Raw genomic sequence first — 15958 nt, 5'->3', positions numbered from 1 at the left:
CATACTCAGGAGCTACTAGTTGGCTGTCAGCCTTCCCAGGGTTGCTAATCAGAAAGAGTGCTTCACATATTTGTCAATGGAGATGATTAGTATTATTTGCAAGATAAACAGCTCATAGTAATCAAGGTAATGAGAAGAACCTTGTATGTATTAATTTAAAACGAGGAGTTCGGTGGAGTAATACAGATTAGACACCAAAAAGCATTTATTAACATTTTCATTTAAGCTATATCTGAAAAATAAAAATCAGTGATTATATACATTGTTTTAGAAGCAAATTAACATTATTATTACACATTTTTAAATAACTGGTAGTCAAAATACATTCTTTTTTGTTCTGTTGTTGTCCCAAACATGTTGAAATATCCAATATGATGATGACAGGACTGATACTAAAACTTTAAGTCAACACCTTAAAAGGTTGAATTGGAGTTTCAACTTCTTACTTTCCTTTCCTCTTTTTGGAAAATTTTCCATAAAGTAAAATAACAAAAAGCAAGAAAGTATAGAGCTTAGATTTGCTTAACACATTTATACCCCCTGAATAATGAAATGTATGTTACCTTATGGTCTAGTGGTGTGGCCTTGGAGTTAAAATAATGATTTTCATTTCAACTTTATACTCTTGACCAAATTAATTGTGATCACAGTGCCTTAATATCCCCAGTAAGCAGATAAAATTGCTTCTAGAAAATACTTGAACATCAGTGTAGAATATTGGTGGTGTTCTTCAGAAACTTAGTGTCTGAGGTTCTCTAAATCTTGAAAAACGTGAATGTTTTCCTGGAAATGTTTTTACTGTTAAGGGGTTTGTTGGGCTTCCTAGAATGTGAAAGAAATATCCATCCCTAATTTTAATTAAACATAAAATAAAGAGCCAATATGTGTTTGCTTATGTTACTGCAAGTTACAATAGTTTTTTTCCAGAATTTTGTTTTCTAAGACTTGGGATAAGAATTGGTGCTGAACATCTGCATTCCTGACACAATCCCAAGGGTTCTTGTAAAAATAGCTCTTCCGGAGAGTATAAGGTACTTGGAAAGTCTTTAAAAATCATTCAGGAAAAGGACAGGTGGAGGAAAGTAGAGATTCCCACCCAGATGCAGGGTAGGAAACAGCAAATGGATATAGACATAACAAACACCCGTTTTTGTTCTTTATTGCTTCTAGGCTCAGAAAATATTTCTAGAATTCTTCTCCACAAAGAAGCGGTTCCAGGGTTCCCTTTAGAAATAGTTGTAGCCAAAGACAATGAATTCCTGCTGTTTCAAGCCTTCTTCCTTTGGAGGACATTAAGGTATTTCTTTAATTCCTCAGCTGATTCAATACAAGATGAGATGGAATTTCAGGGTGATACTGTAAGCAGTACTTCATTGAATTTCCCCTCGCCAAATCCATCCTTGTGCAAGCATTTTCTCATTCTCCTAAACAAGGAGATCCAAGACCATTTCTCTCTTCTGAAAGAGGCCAACTAACGCATATCTGCCCAACCAATTTAAAAGGAGACCATTTTCTTTGCTTCCAGCAACAGGCAGATGCATTTGTTTCCAAAAGTCTTAGCAGGACCTCTGTTCAACTGATAATCACCAAACTCTCCAAGGACATGGCATTGCCGTCATCCTTCTAGAGGAGCATGTACTCTCTAGCATGTCATGTCAGTATTGTACCCCCGTGTAATCTAAGAGCACAGAAAAGTGGGATTTAAATGAGGATCATCTGGTCTTCAGGCCAAGACCCATCAGGATATATTCCATATTCAGAGCACTGTGGCATAAACTAAAGAATGTGTGGGATAATAACAATTCCCAATACGCAAATTTCAGGCTGCTCTAACAAGCACAGTGCACGTTTCACAGATTTCACTAACACTTCCTCAAGCTCCTTTACTTATTTGGATTAGAAACAATCATACTGTGATACCATGATTCTGGACTCTTCAAACTTACCTCTTCCCCCACCAAGAACTTCCTTGTATAGAAACTGCAGAAAGTCTAACCAGCTCTTGGTTATTCTCTAAGGACTGTAAATGCAATGTTGATTTGAAATACTCTCATTCAGGATGGTATCAAGTGTGTCTCACTTTGGTGTTCATTATGTAGAATAAGAAATTGAATTTCAGTAGACTCACAGCACTTCATTCTCAAAAGACTGCCCTGATGTTAGTAACAGGACCAGTTCTGAGATTACATATTAATATACTGGACTGAAAGCGGATTCTCAGATCCGTTTATGATAATGTCAGTGTTTTTGCTAAACAATTTATAGTTTACAGAATTCTAAAATAGAGATGGCCTCACATGGTAGGAAACTGAGCACTAAAATGTTGAGAGAATGATGAAAGGGAATAGTGCATAATGTATGACTTTAGATAAAATGTTAGGAGACAGCTAGTTGCCTGCATATGTGTCTGTTACAAATCAGCAGTTACTCCAGCGACAGAGGATAACAGCAGTAAGTACCCCAAACACATGCTCCACTATCCTTAAAAAGTTTCTGAGCTTCCCTGGTAGCGCAGTGGTTGAGAGTCCACCTGCCAATGCAGGGGACATGGGTTCGTGCCCCGGTCCAGGAAGATCCCACATGCCGCGGAGCGGCTGGGCCCATGAGCCATGGCCGCTGAGCTTGTGCGTCCGGAGCCTGTGCTCTGCAACGGGAGAGGTCACAACAGTGAGAGGCCCGCGTACTGCAAAAAAAAAAAAAAAAAAAAAAAAGTTTTTAAAATTTGTTCCACTTTGTATTTGAAAAGGAAAAGAATACTTATCTAACATAATAAAGTGAGATGACTAGTGTTAAAATGCTTTTTAAAAATAATTTAGACTTCTGTCTACATTTAATGTATCACGATGAGTGTTGTGTTCAGCCTAATCTATTGAGGGGCAGTTGAATAGCTTTAGAGTAAATTGGTTTTGTTGAGTTTTTCTGTGTTTTATTTTAATAAGTATTGAGGGAGTCAGATTTTGAAACTTACATACTTTCCGGTTTCTTCCCTCTAATGTACATCATCGATGAATGGGGAAATATTAATTTTAGAGGTACAGAATAATGTTTGGCTTCTTTGCATTCTGCCACGTCATCTGAGGCCTGGAAGACATCCAGGAGGACTTGTTTTACCTAAAATATTTACAACACAGCGTTGTAGAACCAGCACCTACTTAAATAGCCCTTCTATGCATTTTTTTTCCCATTTGTTAAACTTAGCTCAAGCTGTTATCCTGAATGTTACAGGGAAACATGTTGAACATATTTCTTCTGCTAAAGAAATGTGTGCTTGACGTACCCCTGGAGCTGGCTACCTAGCGGATACAGTCATTTGGATAAAGGGTGGGACTGTCAGTATTGTGGTTCTGATCCTCAAACAACCCAATTTTTTTGTTTTTTTTACTTTCTAGCCACAGAGCACAATCCTAATCCCATCCATTAATCATAATATGTACCAAAAATAGCATGCATATCACCATTGATTATCTTAACAAATCCCTAAAATTCACTGAAAATAAAATCCCATACTGCCCTGTGATTATTATGCATTTTCAGTGTCATCTGCCGAGATACATATTTTTCCATCGTATACTTTCTGAAGGCAAAAGTTTCTCATAAACTTAAATGTCAGTAAAGAATACAAGCTTTGGGTCTGCGTAGATGTGCCCAAGACATTTCCTTGCCCGTAAGCCATGCACTAAAGCACTGGACAAAGAGTTTAGAATCCTTCCCTGATCCTTGCTATTAACTCTCTGGAACGTAGACCTAACTCCTCCTTCGATGGGATCATCTGTGGTATGGTTTACTGAGACACGAGCCAGGTCCCCTGCTCTATCTTGTATTTGTGGTTAGAATAATTTTGATGAAACCTCCACAGTCTTATGGCTAAAGGCTGAAACAATTATTATCTTGGATGTGTAACAAGAGTAGTGATAAAGGAAAGACTGTAGGTTTAAAACCCGCTGATATTTACAGTAAATTTTAAGAGAATGGAGGAAAGCAGCACTACTGTATTTAATTCACTAAGTCTTAAAACTTGACTAAAACTAAACCACTTTTTGATGTTTACAGTTACCTGTCAGAAAGGATACTTCAGTCGTTGAAAGAAATTAGAAATTTCACAGCAGTGGAAATCTTAGATAAAAATTTCAGGGAGATGTTCTGCCAACTGTGCTGTAATAAAAATAGAGAATGTGCTACACCGTCTTCATACGTACTCTCACTGGGAGAATGCTGATGAAAGCATCTCTTTAACAAGTCCTAGTTGCTCACTACCTGTGAAGAGTTGAATCACTGGCCTCTTTTAGCAGGTGGATAAAAATGTAGAACTCTTGATCTTATCAGTGGCACCTAAAACACTTATTTTTGGTCTCTCTTCCATGGTAACGGGAGGTGAAACTTGAGAAGACAGTGTGGACTAATGGATAGAGTGTTGGACAGGAGGTCAGGCACCTCTGTTCTGTTCTGTTCCCAGCCTGCTACTGGGTTGCTATGTAAACTTAGATAAGCCACTTACCCTCTCTGCACCTCATGTTTTCCATTTGTGAAAACATAGGTAGAGACATTCTGTACTTAGCACTTCACAAAGATATTGTGAGAACCAGCTTACTCTGAAGAAGTTCATAGTATCTTTGGGTTGAAAAGAGGCTACGTAAATACGTCACTGTCCTTGTTCCCTTTGACAACACTCTCTCCACAGTCTGACATTGTATAAACTGTCCCTTATCAATCACTGCAAAACAGGTACCATTACAATGCGCTTTGTATTGCATAGAAGCTGAGAGTGTGACCCTAGAGCCAGAACACCTCGTTTGAATCTGGGGTCCACCACTTACTTAAACCCTGTGACCTTGGACAAGTCAGTATGCTGGATTTCCTCATCCGTAAAATAGGGATAATGACAGCACCCGTCTCTTTCCGATTGTGATCCAAAACTTGAAGGCATTTATGAAGAGCACTTCAGATGTTATATAGACGCATAATACACTTCACGTAAGTGTGTGATTACTGTTTAGTAACAGTAATCTCTAGGCCAGAACAATTCCTCATTAGTAACATGGCAGTGAAGGTCAAAATCACCTCCGGCCTTGGTTTCTTCTGTGCATCTCATCTCAGGGTGGCTGCTCTCTCTTCCTCCCGAATGCTTGTGTCTGTCTCCCCCACTCCCTGAAGCCCTGAGTATAAACTCCTATAGATGATGTGATCTGTCATGTCATCTGTAATAATTGAGAGTGTCACATAAAAGGTCAAAGAAATTCAGATGTTTTAAAGGCTCAGAAACATATCTGATTTATTAACTTGAAAAGTCACTCATAGATTTCAGAAGTATTGCAAAATGGAGAGTGAGATAATTGACAGCTGGAAGCTGTTTCCTGATTGTTATAAAAAATAAACTCAGAAAACATCAGAGGAAATAGAAGAATAACGATTTAAATTCATTTTAACCTTTCTTGTCTGCTTCTGTAGTGGTGAGGGTACCCAAAAATGCATAAATTGCTCAAATGTAAAGAAATAGAGCATCTGGATTTTCAAAAGTTTAAATAAAAATATTTCTTTTTCAGGGGCTAACAACATTATGAAAGTATAAAAGTCTAGGATTTGATGAAGATTACTGATTAGGTTTTTTCCTGTGACTTACCATAGTGTGGGATTTCAAAGATTGAATAGCATCTAAGAGGTAATCATATGTTTCATTGATTTTTTTTTCTCTCTTTATTATTAGAACCAACCTACATCACAATTGATCCACCTGCGTGTGGAGAGTCATCAAACTGCACCCTGACAGAGAAGGACTGCATTTATGGTTTCAAACTTGATCACAATGGTTGTCGAACTTGTCAGTGCAAAAACAGTGAGTACACGGAAGACTGTGTTTTTTCAGAGCCTAATATTGTCAAAGCATATTGTGTGATTGAATATCTTTTCTTTCATTCCTATTCATGACATTCCCTTAGCAACCTGAAAGAAGGAAAAAAAAGTGTATTTAACATAAACACATGGTCATTTGGAGAAAAAGAGCTGCTCCTTTATTCCGGTTTTTGCCCTCATTTCATTATGTTCAGATACTCCTTGATGTCGGGCTGCATCATGGGTGAAGCCCTGGGAACTCTGGAGCACATGTTTCCAAACACCCAGGGAGCTCTCAGTACTGCCCTTGCCGGGGTCATCAGTGACAAGGAGGTCACTCACACAGAGGTGTCACATTCCATGTGTGGCAGCCATAGTCTTTAGAATGTGCTCCACTTTCTCGATCCCAGCTCTCTTCCACGTAGATTCCAATCATGTCGCCAGGCCATGATCTCTGAAATGTGATACAGTATATTGCATTTCTTACCGGAAAAAAAAATTGCCCTTCATGTTTAAAACGATTTTGAATTCCTCTAATTCTTCTACCAGAATAAACATCTTTAGTCATTTCCCCAGGTGACATAGTTTCTAGAACTTTCTAGGTCCTTATGTAAATGTGTGGCCTAGAAACAAACAGAGTATTGCAGAATTTGGTCTGATCACTGCAGTGCTATTGTGTGGTCTAAGTGAGCATTTGCTCTTTGGATTATACACTGTTGGCTAACACTGAGGTTATAAGCAACTAGAACCAGTTGGTACTTTTTACATCAGAGGCACATAGGTGATTCTCATTTGTTCTGTATTTGAGCGTTTGATTTTTTTTTTTAATGATATAAATGCAGGGCCAAATTTAACCAGAAATTACCCTGAGAGTTTTCAACCGTTCACCAACTAGTTGGGATATTTTTGAATCTTGATGATGTGACCTCATACCTTATCTATGCCTCCCAGCTTATATCAAATAAGCATAACTTACATGTCCTCATCTAAATCATTGCACTAAAATAAATTAAATTGTATAGAACCAAGGAGAGAGCCCTGTTAGCACTGAAGGCCTTCCTGCAAAATGACTTTGAACGTAATCCTCACTTCTTCTATCGAGTTATTCAGCTGACGACATATCAGCTCCATCTCCACAAGGAAATCTTGAAACTCTTGATCTGTATCTTATCTGAAATCAAAATACATTCTATTTACAACATTCCTTTGCTGGAAACCCTACTTTAAACATAAAACGCAGTTAGTAGGGTATGGGTTGTTTTTCATGAACCTATACTGGGCTCCTGGTATTCACTGCTTTCTTTCCAAAATGTCGCATATCCCGTGTTTAACCATTCCTTCTGCAGAATTTTCAGTTGTGAATGTCAGGCTTAGTTCCTGTAGTGCTAGAATCCTTTGTCCCTTTTGAAATGACATTTGGCCTCTTTTAGTTTTCTGAAATCTCTTTCCATTCCCTCTGATGTCTCCAAATATGGACAGTGCTTCTATAATCAGCAGGTTCTCCATGAGCCTCTGGGTATAATTACCCTGGACTCAGAGAGTTAGAATTACTTAATGTAGAGAGATGATCACTTTCTGATTTATCAGTTTTCTTGGGCTCTGTATTCCTCTTCACCTTAATCATTCAATGCTTTCTTTTGTAAGAATATTTTCAGTGAAGACAGATACTAAGTAGGAGTTGCATAATTCAATTTTCTCAGTTACTTGTTAACCATCACACTGTCTGTGGGATGGACTTGGTACTGAAACGGAGGTTATCAAACTGTTGTTGTGATGATGGTTGTTTACACCTTTAAATTTCCCATGAGCCTCCACCCATCGGGGACTGTCTGCCTTCCTACACTTGTTTCTGTTCAGAGGAGGACCAGTCCCTGTTATACACCTATCTGCCTTTTATACCTCCCTTCGGAAAGCCAAGTTTACTAGGGAGCTGCTTTGGCAGCCATATTTGTTGGCTTAAATGGTCAACTTTGATTTTTTGACACCAAGATAATTGGTGATTGTATCACAAAGAGTTTATATTTTAATCCTTCTCGTATCTCTTGAGCTGTACATCCTTTCTGATCATGGGAGCATACCTAATTTTTTTTTCCTGAACTTTTTGAAGTCTAAAAATACAGATTTCATTGTACCTAGTCACCCTGCCTACCATCTTCACCTGGGCTTTGTTATGATGAACTTTTGGCCACATGGGCACACCTACCTAAGACCCCTGCTGATTCACAATGAGCCCTTTGTAGTTAAATCCAAAGAAGCAATTTCCCTCAGTTGTCATTGAAGCAAGTCAGAAGCATATGACCGGCTTTTTTTAAATTGAGACTTATCAGGAAAATTCTGCTCTGCCTGTCTTTGTGTTAGTGTTGCTTTCTGGCTTTGTAAAAGGAACATCCATGCATACTGCCTGCTTTGCACCTCCATTTCATTAACACATAGGAGGAAATATGTACAGGAGACCATTGCATTTTATGTCAGCTGGAATTTGTCATTTTGTCTATATCATACACAAAAGTACACGGAAAGTATATGACAGAGCCATAGAGCATTCTGCTCTCGTCCCCTCCCATTAGCAGTCCTGATTATTTGACACCTTTGGGCGGTGAGTCAAATTAAATCAAACTGCCACATCCTCGGTTGTCAGATTCTTGTGACTGTATGGACCCAGCTCTCCTCCCAGACTCTGGCATCATACTGACTTGTATCTGGGTGATCAGGGCAAGTTGCTTTATGCCTCTGTGTCCTCATCTGTAAAGGGCAGGTAATAATACCAAAGTAATGGGTTGTTTTGAGGACTAATTAGTGAATGCAAAGCTAGCTTTACTACCCGACATATGGTAATTGTTGACACGATAGCTGGTTTATAACATGCATTTCTAAGTCAGCTAGAGCTAGCTGACGTGGAAAGCCCCCAGTTTCCCTCCTTTGTTCCGACACCAACCTGCCTCCAGTTCTTCCTGTCCTCTGAGGACGCGCACACAAACAACTTTCCTTTTGCCTTTTAATTTTAACCCTCGAATATTCTCACTCTCTTTCACCTAGCTTTAGAAAAAAGGAAGTCCCTGGTACTGAAGGATAGCTAAGTATATTCTTTTTCCCATTGCAGCTACGTGATAAGTATGGATTTTGTCTAAATCTCTCCTTTATGTTATTTTTCTGCATCCCACCAAAGCCTGTTTCACATGCAATGGCCCTAACCATTTATACCCAAGTTTTCCGTTAGGGGTTAGACGTATATATAGACCACTGGCATCAATATTTCTTTCTTAAAATAAGACCAATGCCAAATAAATATTTCTCCCCTGTTACTGGCCTGTTGTCTGCTCATTCATTCCTTCTTTCATTCATCTAGCATTTATTGAGTGCCTACTATACACCAAAAACTAGGGGTACAAAAAAGTTAAAAATGGACCTTATCCCTGACTAATCTTGGTAATGTGTTGGTAATATTGGTAATATGCTAATATGTTGTAATGCTATTGCAATATAATCAAGCATATTATAGACAGTCACTTGAAGGTTGAAATCAAAACCCAGTAGAAACACGTCCTTCAAAAGAACATGGAAGGTATATGACAGGATTCTTTTATTTGAACATACTGTAGCTTTTCTTTTTCAACCTGTAACAAATAACATTTCTTATAACACTGCTAAGCAAAGTAATGCATCAAGGGCATATAGAGAATTTAAACTTTATTCAAAGACATACTTAGAATAAAGAAAAGAAACATGGTAGAAAATGCTTAAGAATGTATGATAGCAACAAAAGTTAAAACTAAAATCATTTAGATAAGCTACTAAAAATCTAACACTTCATTGTTACAAGCTGTTAGTAGCATTCCTTTTTAACCAAAATGTTTGCTGTCAAACATACATAATACATTTCAGCTTACTATAGGTACGATAGGTAGTAAGTGACATCTATGTGAATTAAATGGCATCCATCTTTTTAAGCATCTTATCATCTACATTTTTAAATCAAGTGGATTTCATCACATTATTTGTAACTGCTCTTCCAGTTTTAACAATCTGTAATTCTAGGGATTAATAGTGCTTTTAACTAGAAACCAGTGCAGACATAGAAAATTAATGGTAGCAGGGAGGAAAAACCTTTCATAATTTTCATGAAACATATATCTGAATCAAACATCTAAAGAAGGTCGCAGCATCATATACAAGGAGGCAGGCTCCTGTTTTCATTTCATTGTTACTCTGAACAAACACTTACCAAGGTCAAGATTGGGACCACCATTTGCAGTCTTGCACTTCTTTATTTAATAGTCTCAGGAACTGTATTCATGGTATCCTTAACTGCTTGCATGTTGCTGAGAATTGCCAGAACCCAAGAGTGTGAAGTCCTGCAGCAGAGAAGCACAACACAACTCTAGGGGCACCATTACCCTGTGTTCTGTTTGCAGGCTCCATGGTGTTCAACTACAACATGTTGTACAAACGATGCTCCCCACAGTTGGGCCACATTTTGGCCCTGGGAGCAAAAACATCTTCTTTTTTCTCCCGAATAAACAGAGAGTTTATTGCATAGCTGCTATCGACCAGCCATAATGCACAGGCTCTGTGTTTTGCCATTATTTATCACTTTCTCTTCAATGGTAATTTTCCCCTCTGGATTAGAAAGCATTCTTAGATCACAACAAAGTCATAATGTTGAAAAATTATGAACATAAAGCCACCATTCTTTCTGTGGTTGCCTCCAGTGATGTACTAAAACTTTTCAACCAAACTTAAAAACTCCCACCCATCTATGAATGAGATGTTTCTAATCTATCTGTTCTGCTCTTTATGTAAATGTTTGCCTTGACATTATACTTCTCTGAAGAAAAATCCATAATTGATACATGGATCTAGGAATACCTTGAAATCTTTAATGTTCTCTATTTCTAAGCTAGAAGGTGGTATTTGGAGATGTTTAGCAAGTGCCATTGTGAAATTTTTGTGAAATTTTTCAGTACTAACAGTAAGTTTTTTCATCCCATTATTTTTCTGTTAATGTGGCAGTCTTGATGAGGGTAGAGGAGTAAATAGCAAGAATCTTGATTGGTTCATTCATTCAGCAAGTATTTATTGAGCACTCACTCCATGCTGAGCACCGTGATAGCACCTGGACTGTGTAAATAAAGAAAATAGGTCCCTGCCCTAGAGCTCCCTTCTGCTGGGGAGGAGAAACGAGATAGCAGGGCAGTGAGCAGTCCCAAGCCAGGGCAGCATTGTGGCAACCTGCCCAATATGTCACAGCCAGTCCGAAGTCTATGAACGTCCTGTATTTTTGTTCACACATAGCAGCCTTTGCTTGAAATTCCCTTCCACTGCAAAGCAGAGGTAAAGACAAACTTAGTTTATATCAAATTTTTTAAACTTAGTGATGCAACAGCTTTCGTTAAGGATGAAGCCCATTCTAGATTAAAAATTATAGAAAAACTCCTTTTTTACAGGACCAGAGAAATAAAGGCACAAAGGTGCTCAGACTCAGAGTTTCAAGGAATTTAATCCCCAGGGATGTTCTCACAGTGTTGTTAGTTCATCTGTTTCTCAACATAATCTACTTGGTTTCAAGACTTAAAATTTTTGCAATAGAAAAACGGATTCACAACTTAGATCTCGGTGTCAGAGAAAGAAATGTGGCTATGACAGTCTTCTCCCTCCTTCGTCATTCCCTTAATAATGGGAAAGAGATGAAAAATGATGACCTTTCAAGTCATATAATTACAAAATTTTAAATGAGCCATTTAGAATTTCACTTTTAAGGATGCAGATTAGTAATCAGTTGCTTCACAATATGATACAGACCCACGAGGTTATATTAAATATGTGTAATGAAAGGTTTATGATGATGACAAAGTAGAAAATTATACTTTAAATCACATTATCCTTTTTAAAAGATAGCAAATTAAATATGCACGTATTGCCAGCTAAGATTCACAAAAGATGCTACCTTAAAATATTTATGTAAAATATGAACCCATTTCACCTATTAATTGTAGTTAAGGTTTAATTTTAGGTTATAAGATTTGTGTGTGGAGGGGACAAATGTGTTCTGTTTTTCCCAGTAACTTATACATTATTTACAATATTTATGCTTAAAGGATATACACATAAAATTTATTTATTATTTCAACAAAAGTAGTCTCAGCTTCCCACTTTACCAGTCCACGCAGAACTATAATCAAACATTGCCATACTTTTGCCATCATCATGTCTACTTCTTTAAATTTGATTATCTTTCAAATTCTGCATTTAATTCAGACGTCTCAATTTGCTTTAGTTACATCACCAAGCATGCTTTTCTTATTTACCTTAACATTTTTGTTGCCCATATTACTCTAGTAAGCCCTACATCACACCTTTTAAAATTTATTTACAAGGCTTCCATTAAGCTAATAGAAGTTTCTTGTGCCAGCCACCATTTCTTTGTTCCTTTTTTTCCCTTCTACAATAATAAGTTATAACTGACTAACAGAGGACAGTTAAACATCACTCCAGATTCTGCTAACAGGGGAGAGTTTGAACATTTTAAATAATGGATAGTTAAACATTAATCTAGGTATTTCTTTGGCACATAAATTTTTTTTTTTTTTGTCAGTTAACTAAGTATCTAAATACCTGGATATTTGTCAGCGGTAGGGAAAAAAATATCTAATTGCAACACTGATTATTTCACTTTGTATTATGTTATTAGAGATATACCTTTTAAAGAAAGGGTAAGCAATGCTTTATGCTGCATATGGTACGCAGTATTATGTGGTAACATCTAAAACTCATAAGAGTAAACGTGTGTGAACCTTTAAGAATGTGTTTCTCATGGGCATGCAGTAGGAGCAAAAATACATAATGAAATTTGGGATGTAAGTTTCCACTTCTCACATTTTGAATAATAAATGGTAATCAGTGGTTTGATCAGAAATCTGTTTTTCAGAGTTGGACTTTATTGTGTATATTAGTACCAAAACATGAAGTTACGTTTTGATAACCATGAAATAGCACAATCTATAATTTTTAACCATTGCTGATGCTGTGGTAGAGCTGAGAAATTTACATTGGTGGAAGATTGGAAGATTAGGGGAAGGCATTGAAGTGTCAAATGTTCTGTTCCTTTCATCTTTGGAAGAAATGTGCTGCCCATGTGTCTTCACAGGGGAGGAACTTTGCACGGGCCTCAAACGAGGCTGCACCTTGGACTGCCCCTTCGGCTTCCTAACCGATGCCCACAACTGTGAGATCTGTCAGTGCCGCCCACGCCCCAAGAAGTGCAGACTCATAATCTGTGAAAAGTATTGTCCATTTGGATATCTGTACGTATTTCTTAACTCAGAAGATGTATTCTTAATTATCTATAGCTTGACGAAATGTCTCTTACCTTTTTTGTTGGCTGTTTTGTGTGTGTTTCTGAATGAATCAGCAATGTACTGAATCCAGAATATCTATGCTTGTTTTGCTAGAGGAATCAGAAAGCAGGGAAAGGCCGTATCTCCAAAGATAAGAATCAAGTTTTACTCTTTTTTGAAGATGGGCTAGAGCCTTGTTATGACACTTTGGGCCTGTTGGGTGAGATTTCCTCATAGCAAGGGCCTTTGGACACTGCCAAAGGGAATGGAACTGTCATGAGGTTCCAGTGTTGTAAGCGCTTCAACTATGCACCACTGTCGCAGCAACTGTTTTGTGATAACGTATTTAATCTATATTTTAAGATGAATTGACAGCTACTGATTTGCAATATGGAGCATCCTTACCTGCCACGCCTCCCTGTCCTACCTTGATGCTTGTCTACGTTTATAGTATTCTTTAAAATAGCAGTAGATCTTATGAATTTCCTTGGTGATAAGAACTATGACTTGTATTTTTAAATATTCTTTATTGAATCAAATCCCATGAAAATTCAGATTATTCTAGGGGGAAAATAGACATTTCACATTTGTTACTTTTGTGTCTGTCTTAGAATCCACTTCTGTCTTTATATCAAGTTGGTTCCTTAAAAATAACCTTTCAGAATTTTGCTTTGTCATTCCTGCCTTGATTCCTTCCAGTTTAGTCTCTCTGCCTTTTCCATTTGATATGTTTATATAGTGCTAGTAATTATAAGGGATTTAGAGCCATCACCTCTTGCCCAGCGTCTTAAAGGCATTGTTTTTATTCTTCCTCTTAGAAATTCTAGTTTAGCAGGGAGAGGGGAACCTTAATTCTAATTTTAATTGGATAATTAACTCGGGAACATTATTCTTTAAAATTCCCCAAGTAAACTAATAAATCATCATTGTTCTTAATCCTAAAATATGAATATGATATTAATAAAAGTAGAGCTATTTCTTAGCTTACCTGCTGATGTAGAATGAAGTATTATTATCATAATAGTACCTACAACCACTTGGCTGCAGTGTTATGATAGTTCAGAACCAAGGCTGCATTCATCCACACTTCACCTTGGAGAGAAAACTCTTAGAGGATTATAGATTCCAGTTGGTATTCCTGTCAGTAAACACATTCAAGAAGGACCAAGTTGACTCTTGTAGGCAAACGAATACTGCATTGGCTAGCACATGTTTCAAGGACAGCCTCTGAGGGAGAAATATAGAGAAGGAAATGGGAGAAGGAAGAAGGAACGGGTAGGTGAATAAATGAGTTAACAAACAAATCTGTTAAAGCCCTGTTAGGGCTTGGAAATGGCACAGTCTATGACAGGAGTGTGAAGCATTCATTTAATTCATTGTTTTCATTATATTGATATAAATACGTAGACCCTAGTGTTCAGTTCTCATTTCACTTAGCAGATTGTAGTTTATCACTTGGGCAGTTATATACCAAGGATTTCCCGTGGGGCCATCTTTTTTTTTTTTTTTTTTTTTTTTTGTGTGTGTGGTATGCGGGCCTCTCACTGTTGTGGCCTCTCCCATTGCGGAGCACAGGCTCTGGACGTGCAGGCTCAGCGGCCATGGCTCACGGGCCCAGCCGCCCCGCGGCCTGTGGGATCCTCCCAGACCGGGGCACGAACCCGTGTCCCCTGCGTCGGCAGGTGGCCTCCCAACCACTGCGCCACCAGGGAAGCCCGGGGGCCATCTTCTTTTAGAGCCCCTTAATTTGTCCAAGATGAGAAAGAACAGGGTTTATTTTTCTAGTTGAACACCACTGTTGCCACTTAGCGCTCCTTGGGATGAAACGTAAGGATTAATAGACTTAACTCCGCCTTCTCTGCTGCCCAGGAAGCCCAACTAGGGCAAAGCTTGTAGAGGAGATGTTGAGCCTAAGAGAGGAGCTGCAGGTAGTGGACAGAAGACACAGGAGGGCACGTTAGCACCTTTTGTAATACACAGGGTCATTCTCCTTTTAGAGAAAATAAGGAATTGTTGCTAAGAATTTTTTTGTCGACTTAAACTATGGTGATCTTTTAATAAACATATTTATTTAATATCATCTTTCTGCTCAACACAAAATTTAGGCACTGTAGCTTATTAAAGGGAAAAAAAAAGTTCATCCAGCCATTTCCCTTTATGCTCCGTGCTTCAGTCATGCCCCACAGGCGGAGCATTTTTCAGTTGGTATTCTTTTCTGACTAATGAGGTAATTACTGAACATTGACTGCAGGACTTCTTAAACGTTTTGTTCTTCATCAACATATACAAGATGCCTACACGTACAACATGCTACAACATTACGTAGCATTCCCAGGTCTGTGGATCCTTAAGTTCTCCCATCTGCTAAAAAATTCTGTAGATATCTCAGTAAAATGTTTAGTAGCATCTGAAATTTCTCAAGAGAATGTGGTCGTCTGAGGAAGCCTGTGGTTCTGACAGAAGAAGGACTTCTGCCCTAATGCTGGCCTCCAACATTGACCAGCAATATATCCTTCATCTTCCTCTTCCTGGAGCTGCACATTCATCTTTTTGTACTGTTGGTACCACTTTTCCCGATTAAATCAACAGTCACGTCATCGGGATTCTGACAGTCACGTCCTAGAGCACCTAAGTGCTTGGACAGTTCTAACCATTGGCCATGGGTGGGTGGTGGTCATGGCCACAGGGAGCTAATTACGCATCACTCCAGGGGGTTTTGAGAGCAGAAGTTCAAGTCATTCTGCTTACTGAGAATATCACTTCAGTGACCCTTGGTCTAAGCACTTAGGCATCACTTG

General features: G+C 38.2%; 1 protein-coding gene and 2 long non-coding RNA genes across 8 annotated transcripts in view; 1 reads left to right on the top strand and 2 right to left on the bottom strand.

Annotated features, from left to right (window-relative positions):
• Positions 1-15958, top strand: part of CRIM1 (cysteine rich transmembrane BMP regulator 1) — a 208624-nt gene that overhangs the window by 148553 nt on the left and 44113 nt on the right. For all 5 annotated transcript variants that reach the window (XM_060169096.1, XM_060169094.1, XM_060169095.1 and 2 more), the window contains 2 exons: positions 5702-5830; positions 12971-13127. In XM_060169096.1, the coding sequence (XP_060025079.1) occupies positions 5702-5830; positions 12971-13127 (286 nt within the window). The remainder of the gene's footprint in view (positions 1-5701; positions 5831-12970; positions 13128-15958) is intronic.
• On the bottom strand, positions 1143-3082 carry LOC132531422 (uncharacterized). Its single transcript, XR_009544100.1, has 2 exons — positions 2969-3082; positions 1143-2683 (listed from the first exon to the last, which is right to left on the bottom strand). It is a non-coding gene; the product is annotated as an uncharacterized LOC132531422 (long non-coding RNA).
• Positions 5623-14629, bottom strand: LOC132531385 (uncharacterized). Of its 2 annotated transcripts, XR_009544078.1 has the most exons (4): positions 14149-14629; positions 6916-6997; positions 6169-6280; positions 5623-5937 (listed from the first exon to the last, which is right to left on the bottom strand). It is a non-coding gene; the product is annotated as an uncharacterized LOC132531385 (long non-coding RNA). The 2 variants fall into 2 exon arrangements; XR_009544079.1 differs by lacking the exon at positions 6916-6997.

The sequence above is a fragment of the Lagenorhynchus albirostris genome, chromosome 13 (assembly GCF_949774975.1).
Source record: "Lagenorhynchus albirostris chromosome 13, mLagAlb1.1, whole genome shotgun sequence".
Classification (NCBI taxonomy): domain Eukaryota; kingdom Metazoa; phylum Chordata; class Mammalia; order Artiodactyla; family Delphinidae; genus Lagenorhynchus; species Lagenorhynchus albirostris.
This window is presented reverse-complemented; position numbering and strand designations above follow the sequence as displayed.